The sequence below is a fragment of the Oppia nitens genome, unplaced genomic scaffold (genome assembly GCF_028296485.1).
Source record: "Oppia nitens isolate AA-2021 unplaced genomic scaffold, nextdenovo-longstitch-racon4-pilon3 scaffold12_pilon_pilon_pilon, whole genome shotgun sequence".
In the NCBI taxonomy this organism is placed as follows: domain Eukaryota; kingdom Metazoa; phylum Arthropoda; class Arachnida; order Sarcoptiformes; family Oppiidae; genus Oppia; species Oppia nitens.
The window spans coordinates 2,670,001-2,687,295 of NW_026533191.1; the positions used below are offsets into that span (position 1 = coordinate 2,670,001).

Genomic DNA, 17,295 nt, shown 5'->3' on the forward strand with positions numbered 1-17,295 from the left:
AATATTGATTGAACCCTAATTGTATGTTTTATATATTTTTTTAGAAATTATACAAATCATGATTTTTTTTAATCATATCGAAAAAAATTTGTTTTATCATTAATAATAGATTAATAATTTATTTTTGTGTGTAAATTACTTTTCTATTTGGAAAAAAATCATTTAATTATTCCAATAAATTCCAATGTTATTGAAAAAAAATTTTTGTCTATTAAATTAATAATCGTATAATTATTTTTTTTAATTATTATATTTTTATGTTTTAATACATATTAGTTATACATTTTAATTGAAATTATTAATTAGTTAAATCAATTCAAAATAAATTTTAATTACTAATAATACTAATACTAATAATAATAATAAGCTTAGAATAAATTAAGTTAGAGAAAAGTTATTATAATAGTTTAATAAATTTTATTAATATTAGTGAAAATGATTTTACAAATTAGTAGACTTTATTTTTTTTAAGTACTAACATGTTTGGCAAAAATAATGTAAATAATCTAATAATTTAAATTATTAAACAATTATTATACTGTAAAAAAATATTATTTATGATATAAGAAACTCGAAAATATTTTTATTATAATAATAATATTTATTATATAATTAATAAAAATATAAATCTTATATTTAAAATAATTATTATCTATATGTATTATTTTCATTTATTTTATACTAATAGATTTACTTACAAATTGTTACAATAACTTACAATTTGTTTTTGTTAAAAAAAACATTTTATTTAAATAATATATTATTTATTTATAATTATATGTATTTATAAGTACTAAATGACTTTAGTATTAATTATTATTTTTTTTAAATACTTTTAATATATATTTATTTTAATATATCTTTATTATTAAATGTAATTAATATTATAGTCTAGTATAGTTTTATAATTATTATTTAGTTATTAAGCAATATAGCAATAAACAAAGTATTATATAAATATAATTTTTTATTTAAAAAAATAATTAAAATCAATCAATCTATCAAAACTCATGTAATGCATATAAAAATATTTTTATTAAACAAAAATTAGATAATAATAATACGAAAAAAACAATATAAAAAACAATATTAGTTTGTATGTGTGTGTGTGTGTGTGTGTGTGTGTGTGTGTATGCGTGTGTGTGTGTGTGTGTGTGTGTGTGTGTGTGTGTGTGTGTGTGTGTGTGTGTGTGTGTGTGTGTGTGTGTGTGTGTGTGTGTGTGTGTGTGTGTGYGTGTGTGTGTGTGTGTGTTTGTATATATGTTATTTTTAATAATAATAAAAAATTTAAAAAAGCATACAATTAATAATTAGTTTTTGTTTTTAATATTATTATAGTTTTAAATAGTATTAGTATAGTAATGAAAATATAATATACATATATACATTATATATTATCAGGGTTGCGCAATTATTTTGTTTGGTTTAGGTGGGGGTACTTATGAATTAATTTAATAATTAAATTTTTTTTAAAAATATTTATTTATTTAAATTAATTTTTCTATTACCTTGATATCTTACTGAAAATTGCATCGTAAATACAATTAATAGTACAATTGTAGATTTTTCGACATTATTATTATTATAAATGTTATTATATTTATTAAGTATATTATTATAATAATATTCAATAGTTAAATGATTTTATTGAATTAAAACTAAATACTATTAAAAAAATCTATAACTACTATTGTCTCTGATTTTTATATACATTGTTTATAATTATTATTATATGAGTTTTGATAAAATTATACAATTCATAAACTTTTAATTAAAAATAAAAATAAAAATTGTTTGTCATTATAATAAATTATTAAAATTAATCATTTATTTTTGTCTATTAGCTAAATACAAATACATTCAATTACTATGAATTTTTATTTATTAATAAAGTTTTATAATTTTGTAATATTTTTTTATTGTTGTTGATGTTTTAGTGTCTAAATGTTAGTTAATCAGTTTAAACTCAATTAATTTAATTGTAATTTATATTATATAAGTTTACAATTAATTATAAAAGTTAGAAATTTACAGTTTATCTAAAAAAATTATATACTGTAAGTACTGTATATATATAAGTATACCAGTATTGGATTATTAAAAATAAAATAAAAACTTTTTAGTTTTAATATAATTTAACAAATTTTATGCACATACATTTATTAGCTTAATAAAGTTTTAAAATTTAGTTTTATTTTATTTTCAAAAATATTTATTTTAAATATAATATTTTATAAAATACTGTACAGTATATATAAATTTATATTACTGTATTATATATTTTATATTAAATATATTATAAAATAGTAAAACACTATTTAATTTAGACCATCTAAAATAGTTTAGCAAAAAAAAAAATAAAATCTAATAATATTAAGCAATAAAATAATTTTGCTATATTTAGCAAAAACAAAAATAATAATAAATTATTTAAAAATATACATTATATCGATTTTATATTAACAAAAATTAACAAAAACATATACATTCAATATTTAAATAGATTTAATTTTTAAAAATATTTATTTTTACAAACTATGCAAATAAAATATATTGCTATTTATTAACATATATATACCATACATATAAAAACACAAAAAAAAATAATAATAATATTAAATGCAATAAAGTATTTCGCGGAAATTTAAAATTAACTTAAATTTAATTAAATTTAAAATAATATTTATGAATTCATTGGAATTATTGTTATTTTTTTTAATATATAAAATTTAAGTTTAATAACCACTAATTTTAAAAAAAAAAATTAATTAATGAAAACATTATTTTCTACGATTTTTATAATATGTGTACATAAACTTAAATTTTATATATTAAAAAAAAAATAACAATAATTCCAATGAATTCATAAAAATTATTTTAAAATTTTTTAAATTTATTTATCAATACTTATCAATGTTTTTTATTTATTTAATTATATTGTACAAATTACAAATTAAAGAAATAATTATAATTACATACATATATATATATAAATTGATAATTAATTTAATTTAAAAATTCATCAAATAAATAGATATTAAAAAAATTATTTATTAATAATAAATATTTATATATATTGTATAATAATAATAATAAATTATAAATATAATAATATCAATTAAAAAAAACACACACACATATTAACTAAGTTATAATAATATAATATACAATTTACTATTATCATCAACAAAAAAAACAATGATGGTTGATGTGATGATAATTATAATAATTAATTAATTATGAATGACAATAATTTTATTATTATTAATAATTTTTTTTTTTGAAAAAATAAAAATCAAATAATAATAATAACAACAAAATAATTATAATAAAAAAAATAAACAAAACAAAAAAAATCAATTTTAAACTTCATATAATAAATTATTTATAAATTATACTATTAAATAATAATTAAATTAAGGTAATTAACATTTATGACAATAATATTAATAATATTAATGTATGTCTACTGTATGTATTAATAAGTTATGTGTACAGTATTGTGTGTGTTTGTAATGTTTATGTATAGTAATTGGAAATTTAATTTTTTTACATTTAAATTAGCTAATTGTAATTATAAATTAATTAATTGATTAAAAAAAAATTTACATTTTATAATTTATTTTGTGGTATTCATTACCGTATAATTAAATTCAATTGTTATTAATAAATTCATCACTTAATTTTTTTATCAATATTATTAACCAATCAATAATTATTGTATTATAAAAAAATTTATCTCTCTATATATATAATAATTTGTTAATTATTATTTAAATTATAATATAAATTAAATTAATTTATTTAAACTAATTAATTAATTAATTAATTTTTTTTCGGCTAATATATCATAACCTTATTATTATTATGTTCTTCAATAACACTATTATTATTATTATTATGACTATTGCTGTTTAGTTCAGATTTTACTACCGATTTCATGGTAGCGATAACAGCAGCTCCGGTACCATCACTACCAGCAACAGCAGCACTGGTACTATCATTGGCAGCGGCCGTGACATGCAAATCGGTATCAAAAAAGGCCACATTTTCGGCGTCCATTGCCTCAATACCGCTACCGCCGCCACTGCCGCCAATGGCATCGCTTGAGGACGACCTCGACGACCGATTTCCCCGTACAACCTCTTCGACGTACATATCGTACATATCGGCGCAACTATTACTTTCGTGACTATTGTTGTCCAGTTGTTCGTACAGCTGATGATGGCCTTTACTACCGATACCCGATGGTCTGTGATGATGATGATGATGATTGAGGTGATGGTTGAGATGATGATGATGGTTGTGGTGATCAATGGCGTCGTCGTCGTCCATACTCAACGACACCAGTTCTGGTCGTTCATCGCATCGCAAATCAATCTCATAGGTATCGGCGTTGTTGTTGTTGTTGTTATCTTCTAGTTCTCCTCTATTAATCTTTTCCAACTGTTCGATCGCCCGACTGGTCTCCTCAACATCCATGGCCTCATCTTCATCCTCATCAGCGGCTGCATCGTCGACATCATCGAGTTTGCTATTGTTGTCCATCGTATGCAACTCGAGCGTCGGTGGCGGCGGCGACGATAGTCCCGTAAATACTACTAATTGTGCGTTTCGTGACGACTGTTGATCATCATTGTTGTTATTGTTTGACACTTGACCGCCGCTTATTGTCTGGCCAATGTTGTCGTTGTTGGTGTTGTTGTCGCCATCGACTATAGCCGTTTCCGCCGTCACTGCTACCAGTGTTGGCGGCTGTAGATTTTCGTTGTCCTCCTCGTCCCATTCACCGGTGTCTTCGACAATCTTCAGTGTTTCGATAATCTTGTCGACCCGCTTCTGGACAATCTCGTGACGGCCGACTAGTGTTAGCTTTTCATCGTTTTTCTCCTAATAATAATAATAATAGACATAACAAACAATTAGTTTTAGGATTAGTTCATTGAAAAACAATACATCAGAAACATAGGTCATAATCGGTGGCCATAATAATAATAAACAAATCAGACAATCAATCGCTTACTTTGATCTTCAATTTGAGAGTTTGTAGGGCTTTCCTCATCTGTTGTAACTGATCGTCAAATTCCTGTTTTTTCTTAACCAAACAGTCGCGTTCTCGACGTTTTTTGGCCAACTGTTCGCCGACTAGCCGTCTCTGGGCATCACATTTAGGACATTTGGGTAGGGCCTGTCGATTTTTTAGGTCGTCCACTGTTGTCGTACACATGGCGTGAAACAATGTTTTACATGGCTTACAAAACAAGATGCTATCGATATCGCATTCGCACAGTTCCTCGCAAATGTGACAATTGGCCGACAAATGTTTGCCGATTGAGGTAACAATATAGAGACCTACGGGGGATAAGTAAAGTAAAGTCAGATAAGCAACACAGTAGCTATGATGAACAGGTAGCTAATGATGGGAACAGGTGTATACAACATACCGGGTGCCAACTCTTGTTGTTCGACGCCGATTGACTTGGGATTAGCGCTACTATTCAGATAACTGGCGTTATTGTTGTTGTTTGACTTGTTTTGATTACCACCGCCGCCGCCATTGACTACCGGAGCCGTGTTTTGCGATGTAATGCTATTGTTGTTTGGCTTTGATATGTTGTGGTTGGCCGCGGCCGCCGCCGCCACCGATGACTTATTATTATTATTGATAGATGACAGCGGATTGTTGGGCGGRCGCCCGGGACCAGGATTATTGGCCGCAATATTATACGAATTGTTAATCATTAGCCGCCGTTTGGCCTTACGTTCGGCTAATTCAAGTTTTGTAATACGTTTGGCCTCCAAAGCGGCCGACGAAAACTGCGGATTGGCTGTTGTTCGGCGTTTTCGTTCACATTTGCGGCTCTGCAGCTCTGTTAGTGTCTCTTTGGTGACCAAACCTAATGACGAGAAGATAAGACAACAACAAACAAACATATTAGTCATTACCGTAAACAATAAGAAGTGTCCCACAAAAAAATATCGCCGACTAAAACAATACAAACCTAAACACGACATAAAATGATCTTTTGACTGCTTTTCGGTCAGTTTGGGTACCGCTGGTCTGACTACTACTGAAGCAGCTGTAGTAGTCACGGGAGACGTATTTTTTACGCTAACATTGCCGCCGATCTTTGATCGCATCAACAGTGAGGTCGACGACGATGAGTGTTTGGCTGCCATCGCTGCCGATTTCAACGCTAGTGCGGCGCCTCTCGTGTTGATCGTCGACACGAGTGTATTATTATTATTATTGTTATGATTGGCTGATGAAATGGTTTTGGTCACCAGCGATGCCGCCGACGATGAACTGGTCGTCGTTGTCGTAGTTGTATTATTAGTATTGTTGGTCAATATGGGCATCGGTTTGTTGGTGGTGGTGGTTTGCCCGCCTCCGCCGCCAACTGGTTTCAAATAGTTCAATACTTTTTGTTTCGGTACAACAACCAACTTGTTTTTGCCGCCACTGTTGGCCACGGGTACCAAAAATTGTGTCTGACCAGTAATCGACTTGATGGCCAGTGCCGGCCGCTTATTACTTGTAAACGCTTGATGATTATGATGATGACCGCCAATACCACCACTAGTCTGGACGTTGCCGATAACTCTATGGCCACTGGTTGTCAACTTTGGTATTATTAGTGCCGGTCTATTTGTGGCGATCACTGGCGCCGCCGCCGCCGCCGTAGTCGTTACCGCTGTTGTCGCTGCTGTTGTGGCCACAGCTGATGCCGCCGAGCCTACCGCTGGTGAAGACTTGTTTTGCGTATCTTTGTTACAGTTATTGCTCGATACTAATACACCGGTGCCGACGCCGCTGTTGTTATTACCGCTGCCGCCGACGGTAGACGACGTGATAAGTGTGTCCACCAATAGGTTGTTGTTGTGGTGCTCTTTGGCTGTCTTTTCCTTGAATACAATCTGTTGTTTCAATGATTGGATTTTGTTTTTCTTTAAAGTATTTAAAGTGAAATAAATATTAATAAAAAATTAGTTTAAATAAAGTTTTAAAAATAAAAAAGTTTTTTTACAWAAAAAGTTTCCTAAATTAAGTTTAAGTTTTTTTTTAAACTGAAATTAATTTTTTTTAATATAAAATAAAACAAATGGCAATCAAAAAAAAAATATAAGTAAATAATAATAAAATTATTAATAATTAAAAGTTATTAACTTTTAAGTGTCAATCACTGCTAAATGAGTCATAACTTTACTAAAATGTTTAAATAGTATTATTATATTTAGTAATAATTTATTACTTATAAAGTTTACTATTTAAATGTCTAATCAAATAATAATAATAATAAAAGTTTTTATTAAATATGAACTAAATTTAACTAAAATAAAAATTTAAATTAAATAAATAAATAAATTACTTAATAAAATGCAGGCATTTTAAACATAATAATAACTAATAATAAACAATACATTAACTAAAACTTATAATATTATTAATAACGTAATAATAATATACAATACAAACACATTAGTATAATGTAAATGTAGATAAAAATTATTAAAAATAAAAACTGTATTAAAATATTTTTAATAATACAATAAAAACTATCGATTCATCTAGTCAACAATTTATATGCTCAACAATAAATTACGTTAAATTAATTATAATTTTTAAAAAAAAATATTAATTTTAATAATATTTTAACAAATTAATAATTACAAAAAAAAATCCATGATTTCATGATAAAGTAAGTAATATAAATAAATTTGTTGTTGTTGGGGTGGGGAGGGGGGGGGGTTAATGAAAAATAGACAATTAAATTTTTATTTCAATTTTTCAAATTTTTTTTATTAAAATAAAAAAAAAACTAAAAATTTAATTACCTGTTCCTCAGATAACGTTTTGATAGTTGTCTGCAATTCGTGTAACTCTTTTTGTAAAATCGGATTCTAATAGAGTATATATATATATATATTTATATTTTTAAATTTTAGTAATTAATTGAAAAAATGTAAAAAAAAATTTAATAAAATTTTTTAAAACTATGTTTTTTTAGAAAATTTTAAGATATTCTTATTATTATTATCTATTTATAAGTAAATAATACTGTTTTAAATACTCTCAGTATAAGTATATATAAATATTTACATTAATTTATCAAATTGCAATATTATTATTATTATTATTATCAATTAAATATTAAGTTTTAAATATCATAAAATATTTTTATATTATAATGATGTAATTTAATATCCATTTAACTTTTTTTTGTTGTTTATTAATATATAAATATTATTTTATTTATGTAAATATAATATTATATAAATCAATGAAAACATTTAATACAGATAATTTATTTTATTATTATTAAAAATTATTTTCAATATTATGAAATATATTATTCATATATTAAAAACTGAATAATTAAATAATATTTAAATACTGTTTAAAAAATATATTTTGATAAATATTGATGTAATTAAAAACATAATAATAATTATTTGTTGAATGAAAAAACATAACTTATATTTATAATATAGAGAAAAATCTATTTAATTTTAATAAATCAATAATAATAATAATAATATATTCATCTATTATTGTTTGTTACAATCGATAACTTTAAATGCTTAACAAACAATTTATTTATTGCTTTTTTATGACACTATTTTCATATATAAATAATAATAGTAATAACTATACTGTTATATAAAAATATTTATTTATWTTTTWWWAAAAAAACATCATACAATTATCTATGCTAGTGTAGTGATGGCCAGTTGTGATAATTTTATGTCATATAAAAAAATATAGGACACACACACATAGTCAGAGAGAGAGAGAGAGAGAGAGAGAGAGAGAGAGAGAGAGAGAGAGAGAGAGAGAGAGAGAGAGAGAGAGAGAGAGAGAGAGAGAGAGTTAACAAAATAGTTGAACTAATCAGTTGGTCTAATATTACTACTACTACTACTACTCAGTGGAAGTGAAAATAATAGATCCGATTATATGATATATGATATATTTTATTGAGTTTTATGTCAATATTGTATTAAATAAACTTATTTTTTATATATATACTGTATATATGCTATGTGTATGTGTGTGTGTTTTATATGATGACTTTCCGTGTATTCATTGGCCGTATATTTACAGTGAAAATAAAAACTAAATATATATTACAAACACATATCATCTCATTAATTGAATAGTTACCACAATGACAGCCACACACACACACACACACAGTCAGACACACAAACATTGATTAAAACAAATCTATATATATATATATATAAAAGTCAATAAATCATTAGTTAAATTAATTGATCAGAAAAATATTAAAGTATTTTATTTAGTAACTATCATTAGTCATAAAAAATAATTTTTTTTGTTTTGCTTTTTGTTGTTGAATACTATAGACACATACACACAAAAAACTATTTATAAAAACTTATTAATTAAAATTTCCATTTCAATAGAGAGGATAACAACAACAACAACAAAAGTTACATTTAAATTTAAATAATAAATACACACTAAACAAATTAAATGGCAAAAAATAAATTGCATTTTAATGAATAATTTAATTGACATTTGATTAGTGAGAGAAAAAAAAGAGTTTGAATACACTTAACAACACAATTGACAACAGTGTATATGTAGTACTGTATGTATGTGTATGTATGTGTGTGTATGTGTATGTATGTGTGTGTTATATATATATGTGTGTGTGTGTGTGTGTGTGTATTTATGTATGTATGTATGTGTGTTTAGCATTAAATAAAAAACTTATAGTTAACTTTTTATTTTTAATTTTAAGTATACATGAAAGTTAAAAAAAATCTTTTTAAAAAACTAATATATTTTACACTATTTTATATGAGTCTTATAACACAGTATTTGTTTCATTTGTCACTTACAAAACACTTTCAATAAGTTTTTTTTGTTTTGTTTTGTTTAGTTTATATCACTAATAAAATCAATAAAATGTTTATAAGTYTCTCTCTCTCTCTCTCTTTCCTAATAAAAAAAATATTGCAAACAAAACTTTTTATTTTGCAAACATTTAATTAAAAAATAATAGTTTAAAGCAAAATAAAATCAATAATAAGTATATTAAGTAAATTACATTTTAGCAAAAAATTGTTTGATTTATTTTGTTATTWTTTTAATGTTGAAGTCATAATTTAAATTCAAATTTATATATTTTTTTGAGAAATTAGTGTTTATTTAAAAATATATATAAAATATATATATAATTCCATAGAAAAAGTAGAAAATCAATAAAAACTTTTTTATTTTTCATTTTTAGTACAAAAAAAATATATATAAATACAAGAAAAGCATTTTGTATTTAGAGATTATTAAAATTTTGTTATATTAGGCGAAATAACTGACAAAACAAAACCTTAAAAAAGTGTTTATATATATAACTAAAAAAAATTAAAAAGAAAAGCAGATTTGAATTTTATTTTCTTTGAATACATTTTTTTATATTTTTTATATATAAATGTTTAATAAGTATTTAAATTGAATAATGGAGTCAAACACACTACTAGTACTTCAATAATATTTTTTTTTATTATTATTTAAATAAAATAAAATTTTTCATAAAAACACTACTAAAACAAAAAAAATATTATGCCATTAATAATAATAATAATATATATATAAAAGTGTTTTTATTTTCATTATTCAAAACAAACAGTTAAATTCAGAGTAGGAGGTAATAGGGATTTAAAGTTACAAAAAATATTTTTCAGGACATTACTGGGCATATATATATAGGTATATACAACAATAACAACAACAATAAACTATAGTTTTATTGCTAACCAACAACAACAACAACCATTACTACCAAACCATAACCATAACCTAATACATAAACTTGTAGTACAGAGACAGTACTGTAATTTTACTGTTAWTTTTCTAAATACTTAACATTTGTGCGCAAAAACTGTTAGCTCATACCTACAGTACCTTAAACACAGTCACACACACACACACACACATACATAGCACATACACTCAACAAAATTGATGTCTTATCACATATAAAATCACAGAATCGCCAGAATCTCTCTCTCTCTCTATCTATCACTATATGAGAGTTCAAACATTACTTTCTAACACCAAAATCACACAATAACTACAATACATATTAAATTCATATATATATATATATAKAAAAATATAATATATATATATAATAAATTCACACACAAAAAACTATATATATATATATATATATATATAGACTTATATTCCTAAACAGTATATATACATTCATTATATATGGAAAAAATCGATTGAAGTTTACTTTATTTTTTAAAGATATGGAGGACTCTGGTATGTCAGTGAGCATACAAACTATTATATTATGAGAGAGAGAGAGAGAGAGAGAGAGAGAAAGAGAGAGAGAGAGAGCACTGATAGCATCCATCCATAGTTTATGTAATACATAAGCGCATCACTCAAGAGCTAAAGTTAAGACTAAACACATACACACACACACAGAAAAAATGGTCTACAAAATAGTTATAAACATATTTTATATTAAAAAAAAGTTAACGCAAAGTTTATATATTATTTTTCAATGGCTGTTATATAATTTACAGTAATTTTTTTTTTAAATAAGGTATTGTTGTAATAATTGTCTCATATATATATATATATATATATATAGACACCTAAACACAWWAYMYATATATATAATGATGTGTCGATATACCGTGTGTTTAGTGATGACAATGGATTATATATATATATATATAATTTAATAGATTAGGTGGGAAAGGGAGGAAATCGGTTTTGTGGATAAAGATTATAATATATTATAGATTTAGTGTTTAGAGATTTAGAGACGTTTTTTTTGTTGTTTTATTTTATCAAACAATTTACAAACAACTAACACATACATACATACATACAAACAAATAGAAAATTACATTAAATAATAATAACTTTTGAAACAAAAATAAATATATAAATCATAAATAAAATAAAAAATTCTGTATTAAAATTCTGGACAATAATCCTCTCTCTCTCTCTCTTTCTATTGAAATAAAATAAATAATATTTGCAATATATTTTTTTTATTAAAAAAAATAAAATTATCAAATAAATAATAAATACTTTTTAGATTTTTAGAAATAAAATTAAAATCAATATAAACAACAAAAATCAAAATTTTATGTATTATCATATTACTATTTTTTTAAAACAAAATTATGTAGACATTTTTTATTAATAATAATAATAAAGTGCATTAACCTAGCTTGAAATAGTTTATAATATATATATAATAATTGTACTGTACACTAGTAACTAAATATATTATAATTTAATAAGACATAGATAAATTAAGGTTAATATAGTAGAAACTGTTTTTTTATTTTATTTTTTTCTCTATCAAAATGTTTCTAATGTATGGATAATTTAATTAAATACAGATTTAGTAAATTTTTTGTTGCTGTTGTTGTTGGGTATATAAAAGCACAGGTAGTCCATCAACACACACACATACATAAGTCGATGTAACATAACTACCGGTAATCATAAAAAATATAAAACATCATAAAAAATAGTTTCTCAATATATGAAAAATACTAACTTTAGGTATTAATAAATTTTTTTTGTTTATTATATATATAAATATACTGTAAATATATTTACCATTAATTAATTATCGCTAATATCATAGAAATAGCGACAACAACAACAAAAAACTACTAATATTATCATTTTTTAAGACATTTAATAAACCATAAAAAACAAACAAACTTTTTTTCTCTCAAATATACAGACAATTATAAGTATATATTAGGAAATATTTATTTTTTTAAATAAATCTAATATTTAATTTACTAGAATATCGATAATATTACCATAAGTTTTTTAATAAACAATATATACTAATATAAAGGAAAGTTAGCATAAAAAAAACAAACTAAAGGTTATGACATGACATGACATTGTGTCTATTGAATGGAGTAGTAGTGGTAGTGATGGTTAAGGGATGCAATTTAAGATTAGATATACTACTACTACTACTACTGTATATAAACTGTATGTAAAGTTAGTTACAGTTAAAAGTTGAATGTCTGTCTAAGTAGAGAGARAGAGAGAGAGAGAGAGAGAGAGAGAGAGAGAGAGAGAGAGAGAGAGAGAGAGAGAGAGAGAGAGAGAGAGAGAGAGAGAGAGAGAGATAGTGAGGGGAACGGGAGTTGTAGTATATATATATCGATCGATACCTTAAAGTTTAGTTAGTTTTTTTAATATATCTGTAGTTTCAGTCTCTCTCTCTCTCTCTCTCTCTACAGTTAGTTAAACATACATCAAATAGTCATAGAAATCTATAGAGAGAACAAAATTAAATACTAAATGATTTTTTTTTGTATTCATATACAATAGTACTAATGCTATGCAGAATATTATATTAGAGATCATTGAAAAAAATAATAATAAGCGGTAAAAATAACGGGTTTTTAAAAAAAATAAATACTAAATATAAATAGTATTTTTTAATTATAAATTTCATTAAAATATATTTTTTTTAAATTATACATATGTGTGAATATATGCAAAATAGATATTTAAAATGATACCTAAAAATGTTAATTAATTAGTTAAATAATAATAATAATTAATTAATTTATGATGGATTTAGAAACAATAAAGTTTATCAAAAAAAATTTCAAAACCTAGTTTTAAAATTTGTAAAACATTTATATATATAGCAGTATATTACTATGTATTAAATTTATGATAATATATGTGTGAAATAAAATTATCCATAGTTTTCAAAACAGTTGCTATAAATTAACAAAATATATATAATTATCATTATTTTTACACAATTTTTCAATGCCAGTGACAGCTATGGAGGGGAATGGGATGTAAAATACTGTATTGTATTGTACAGTAATTGTTGTCTGTTTTTTTTGACTACAAAAACAATATATTTTTATATTTAAAAAAAACTAAACAACTATTTTACTAAATAACTAAAAGTATAATAAATAATTTTATTATAACTATTTTGTTGTTGTATTATTATTACTATTAGTTATATATATATATATATATATATATATATATATCATAGTTAATACTTTAGTAGTTTTTTTTATTGCAAATCAATTGCAAACACACACACATAAAAAAATATTATTAAATTACAGATAGATTTATATTGCAATTTGTTTTTAAATATATAGATCCCCAGAAATATTAAAACAATTTTTTAATAAAAAAATATCAAAAAACTTTTAACATTTACGATAATCAACAAAATCTAAAAAATTACTAAACATTAGTATAATATATTAATATTATATAATTATTATGTGAAATATTATTATTATTATTAGATATAAGTAATATTGCAATAAACTATAACCAAAATTATTATTATTATTATTATTTAAAAATAATATTTTTTTCAAATAACTAAAAAAACAATTGGCTTTACCTGTGGATCGGTTTGCAGTTTGGAGACAGCAATCTGTTAATACAATATATATATAACAAAAATATAATTAATAAAAATTAATTGATAGGTAATAAAAAAAATAAAATATTATAAATCATATAATAAGTATTAGCACTAAATAACATACAGTAATAATACTAAACATATTAGACATTTTAAATATCAAAAAATCGTAGCTATTATACTGTTTTTAAAAAAAATAAAAATAAATAGTAGTTAACTAACTAATTAATAAATTAATAATTTATAATAACTAACTATAAATTTTAAAAAAACTTGATTATAAAAATAAATATCAATTTATAGCCATTTAATTAATTGCTACTTCAAAAAAAAAACAAACAATAGTCAAACAACTATTACTAACTATAACTAATGCTATAAATAATTATAAATTAATTTATTAATAATAAAATTATTATTTAAAAAAAAAATCATAAATACATATACATTGATAATTATAATACCAAATATTGAAATACTAATTATTATTATTACTATTTAATACAATAACAACAACAATACACTAGTAGTTAAATACTAGTAAATAAATACTATGTTTATGTATATACAACAAAAAATAGTTTCAAAAAAAAACAAAATTAATAAATAATTTTTTTTTTATTTTAAAACTAATACTAAACTATTGTGAGGACAGGTATGTAACCACTACTAACCTGATGAGCCATTATTGTCTTTTTCAATTGCTGTTGAATATCTGTAAAGTCCTGCGATGAGGACATACTGTTTGATAACATAACCCAACCAATTGTTAATATATATATATACACACACTGTATGTATGTATGTATATGTATGGATCAGTTAGTTATTTAGGTGTAGTACCCGCTCTCTCTCTCTCTGATAATACAAATAATAAAATATTAAAAAATAAATAAATAATTTAAATGTATAACAAATACTAACAGTAATTATAATATAAATTTTTTTTTTATATAAATAAATATAAAAAATGGTTAAAACTTTTGACCACTAATTTTGCTGTTTTTGTAAACACACTGTAGTTGTTATTATATACTAAACAGTAGTATTAATAGTATATTATTATTATTATTATTAAACATTTTCTATTATAATATGTCTATTGAATCGGTGGCCGATTAGCTAAGACATCAATTTTATTATACATTTATAATATTAATACCAATATTATTAAAATAAAATTAATTAAATAAAAAAAATTTTTTTTTACAGTTTTATACATACAGTACTAAACAACACACAACCATTCAAACAACTAATACACTTATTTCCACACTCTCTATACACTGTGAGCTCCCTTTCCCTATCAGTGGATAAAACTCTCTTTCTATAGATATATCCCTGAGCCCAGTAGTACTACTTAAGCTAAGTTTTCCACACTCTCTAAAATAATATGACTTTCCTCTCACTACTACTACTATTACTAGTAGTTTGTAGTTTAGTTTTGAGCGAAGTTTTCTAAGGGCTGAGCAAAAAGAAAATCAATAATAATTTTTACCCAAAAAAAATTTTTATTTTTACAGTTTTACAAGTAACTAGCTACCAGATAATTTGGTCCGATTTTTGTATATAGATATGTATCTAGTATGTAGTACTAAATGGTACCAAACTAGCGTCAAGTTGTTAGGCTAATTAGTGTAGCCTACGCGCAGGCAATTCGAATAAGTGAACATAAAAGTTTTGTGTTTATATTAGTACATTGTACAATTTGACACCAACCATAAAGTACGTTTGTCAAAAATTAAGTTAGTTAAACTCAATTGCCAGAAAAACAAACTTGCAACAACTTGCTAAAACTAAAAAAAAAACGTCCATATAGTACGTTCTATACTGTAAAAACTCTAGTTGTACAATGTACCAAAAAACTTACAATATGGAATACATAGTACTATGCATACAAACTTTAGTTTTTTTTATATTATATATATATATATATTTTTCAGTTTAAATAAAATCTATAAAACTTTGAGCATTGTCAATTTTTTTTAAAGAATTTATTCTAAACTTAACAATGGACAAATTGTTTTTTAATTAAAAAATATCATATAGTTAATTAAATTTTAATAATAAAATTTTAATTTAAAAAAAATATTTATATATATAACGCATGCATAAATCATAGCATAGAAAATCATAGTTTTTATTATTATTGTTATTAATAATATTAATAAATTAAAAATGAATATGCTAACTTTTTTTTAAGTTAAAAAAATAAATATATTTTAGTATTAACTAAAACTTTTTATACATACCTTAATTTAGTGTAATTTTTAAAAAAAATTATTTAACTATATTTAATAAATAAATAAATAAAATATTTACTTTATTTTTACATTTAAAGTGAATCAAACAAATTATCGCATACTATATGATCAATGTTTGCAATGTATTTGAATATACAGTATATATATATATAGAGATAGATAGAGAGCATCCATTGTTATTAGTTATCATACTATTGGTGCAAATTACTAGAGCCAATGCCTAGTGTTGTCAATAGTGTTATGCAGGYAAACAGTATACTACAGTAAAGTATATWYATAAACTATTCAAATATTAGTGTTGACTATGTGAGCGATGTATGATTTGTTAGAAAGAGAGAGAGAGAAAAAAATCGAACAAAATTTTCATTTTAATATTATTGTATATAAAGTACAGTAAAGTATTATTATTGTTGCTCTAAATTATTTGATTACTTATATATTGTAGCGGCATCTATAATCACATATTTTTAATACAATTTTATTTTATAAAAAAAAACATAATTTTGTTTAAATTATAATAACTAAATTAACAAATATATATTTTTTAAAATACATACGATATATAAAAACAATTATTT

The 17,295-nt window shown here is 23.2% G+C and overlaps 1 protein-coding gene across 2 annotated transcripts; it reads right to left on the reverse strand.

Annotated features, from left to right (window-relative positions):
* Window positions 1-3,802: 3,802 nt before the first annotated feature.
* On the reverse strand, window positions 3,803-15,300 carry LOC128954419 (PHD finger protein 21A-like). Of its 2 annotated transcripts, XM_054300000.1 has the most exons (7): window positions 15,128-15,300; window positions 14,430-14,462; window positions 7,837-7,902; window positions 6,003-6,948; window positions 5,445-5,897; window positions 5,024-5,352; window positions 3,803-4,890 (listed from the first exon to the last, which is right to left on the reverse strand). In XM_054300000.1, exons 1-7 carry the CDS (start codon window positions 15,206-15,208, stop codon window positions 3,841-3,843), a joined length of 2,958 nt encoding a protein of 985 aa, XP_054155975.1. In that variant the 5' UTR covers window positions 15,209-15,300; the 3' UTR covers window positions 3,803-3,840. The 2 variants fall into 2 exon arrangements, with proteins under 2 accessions (XP_054155975.1, XP_054155982.1); XM_054300007.1 differs by lacking the exon at window positions 7,837-7,902.
* Between the last annotated feature and the right edge of the window lie 1,995 nt (window positions 15,301-17,295).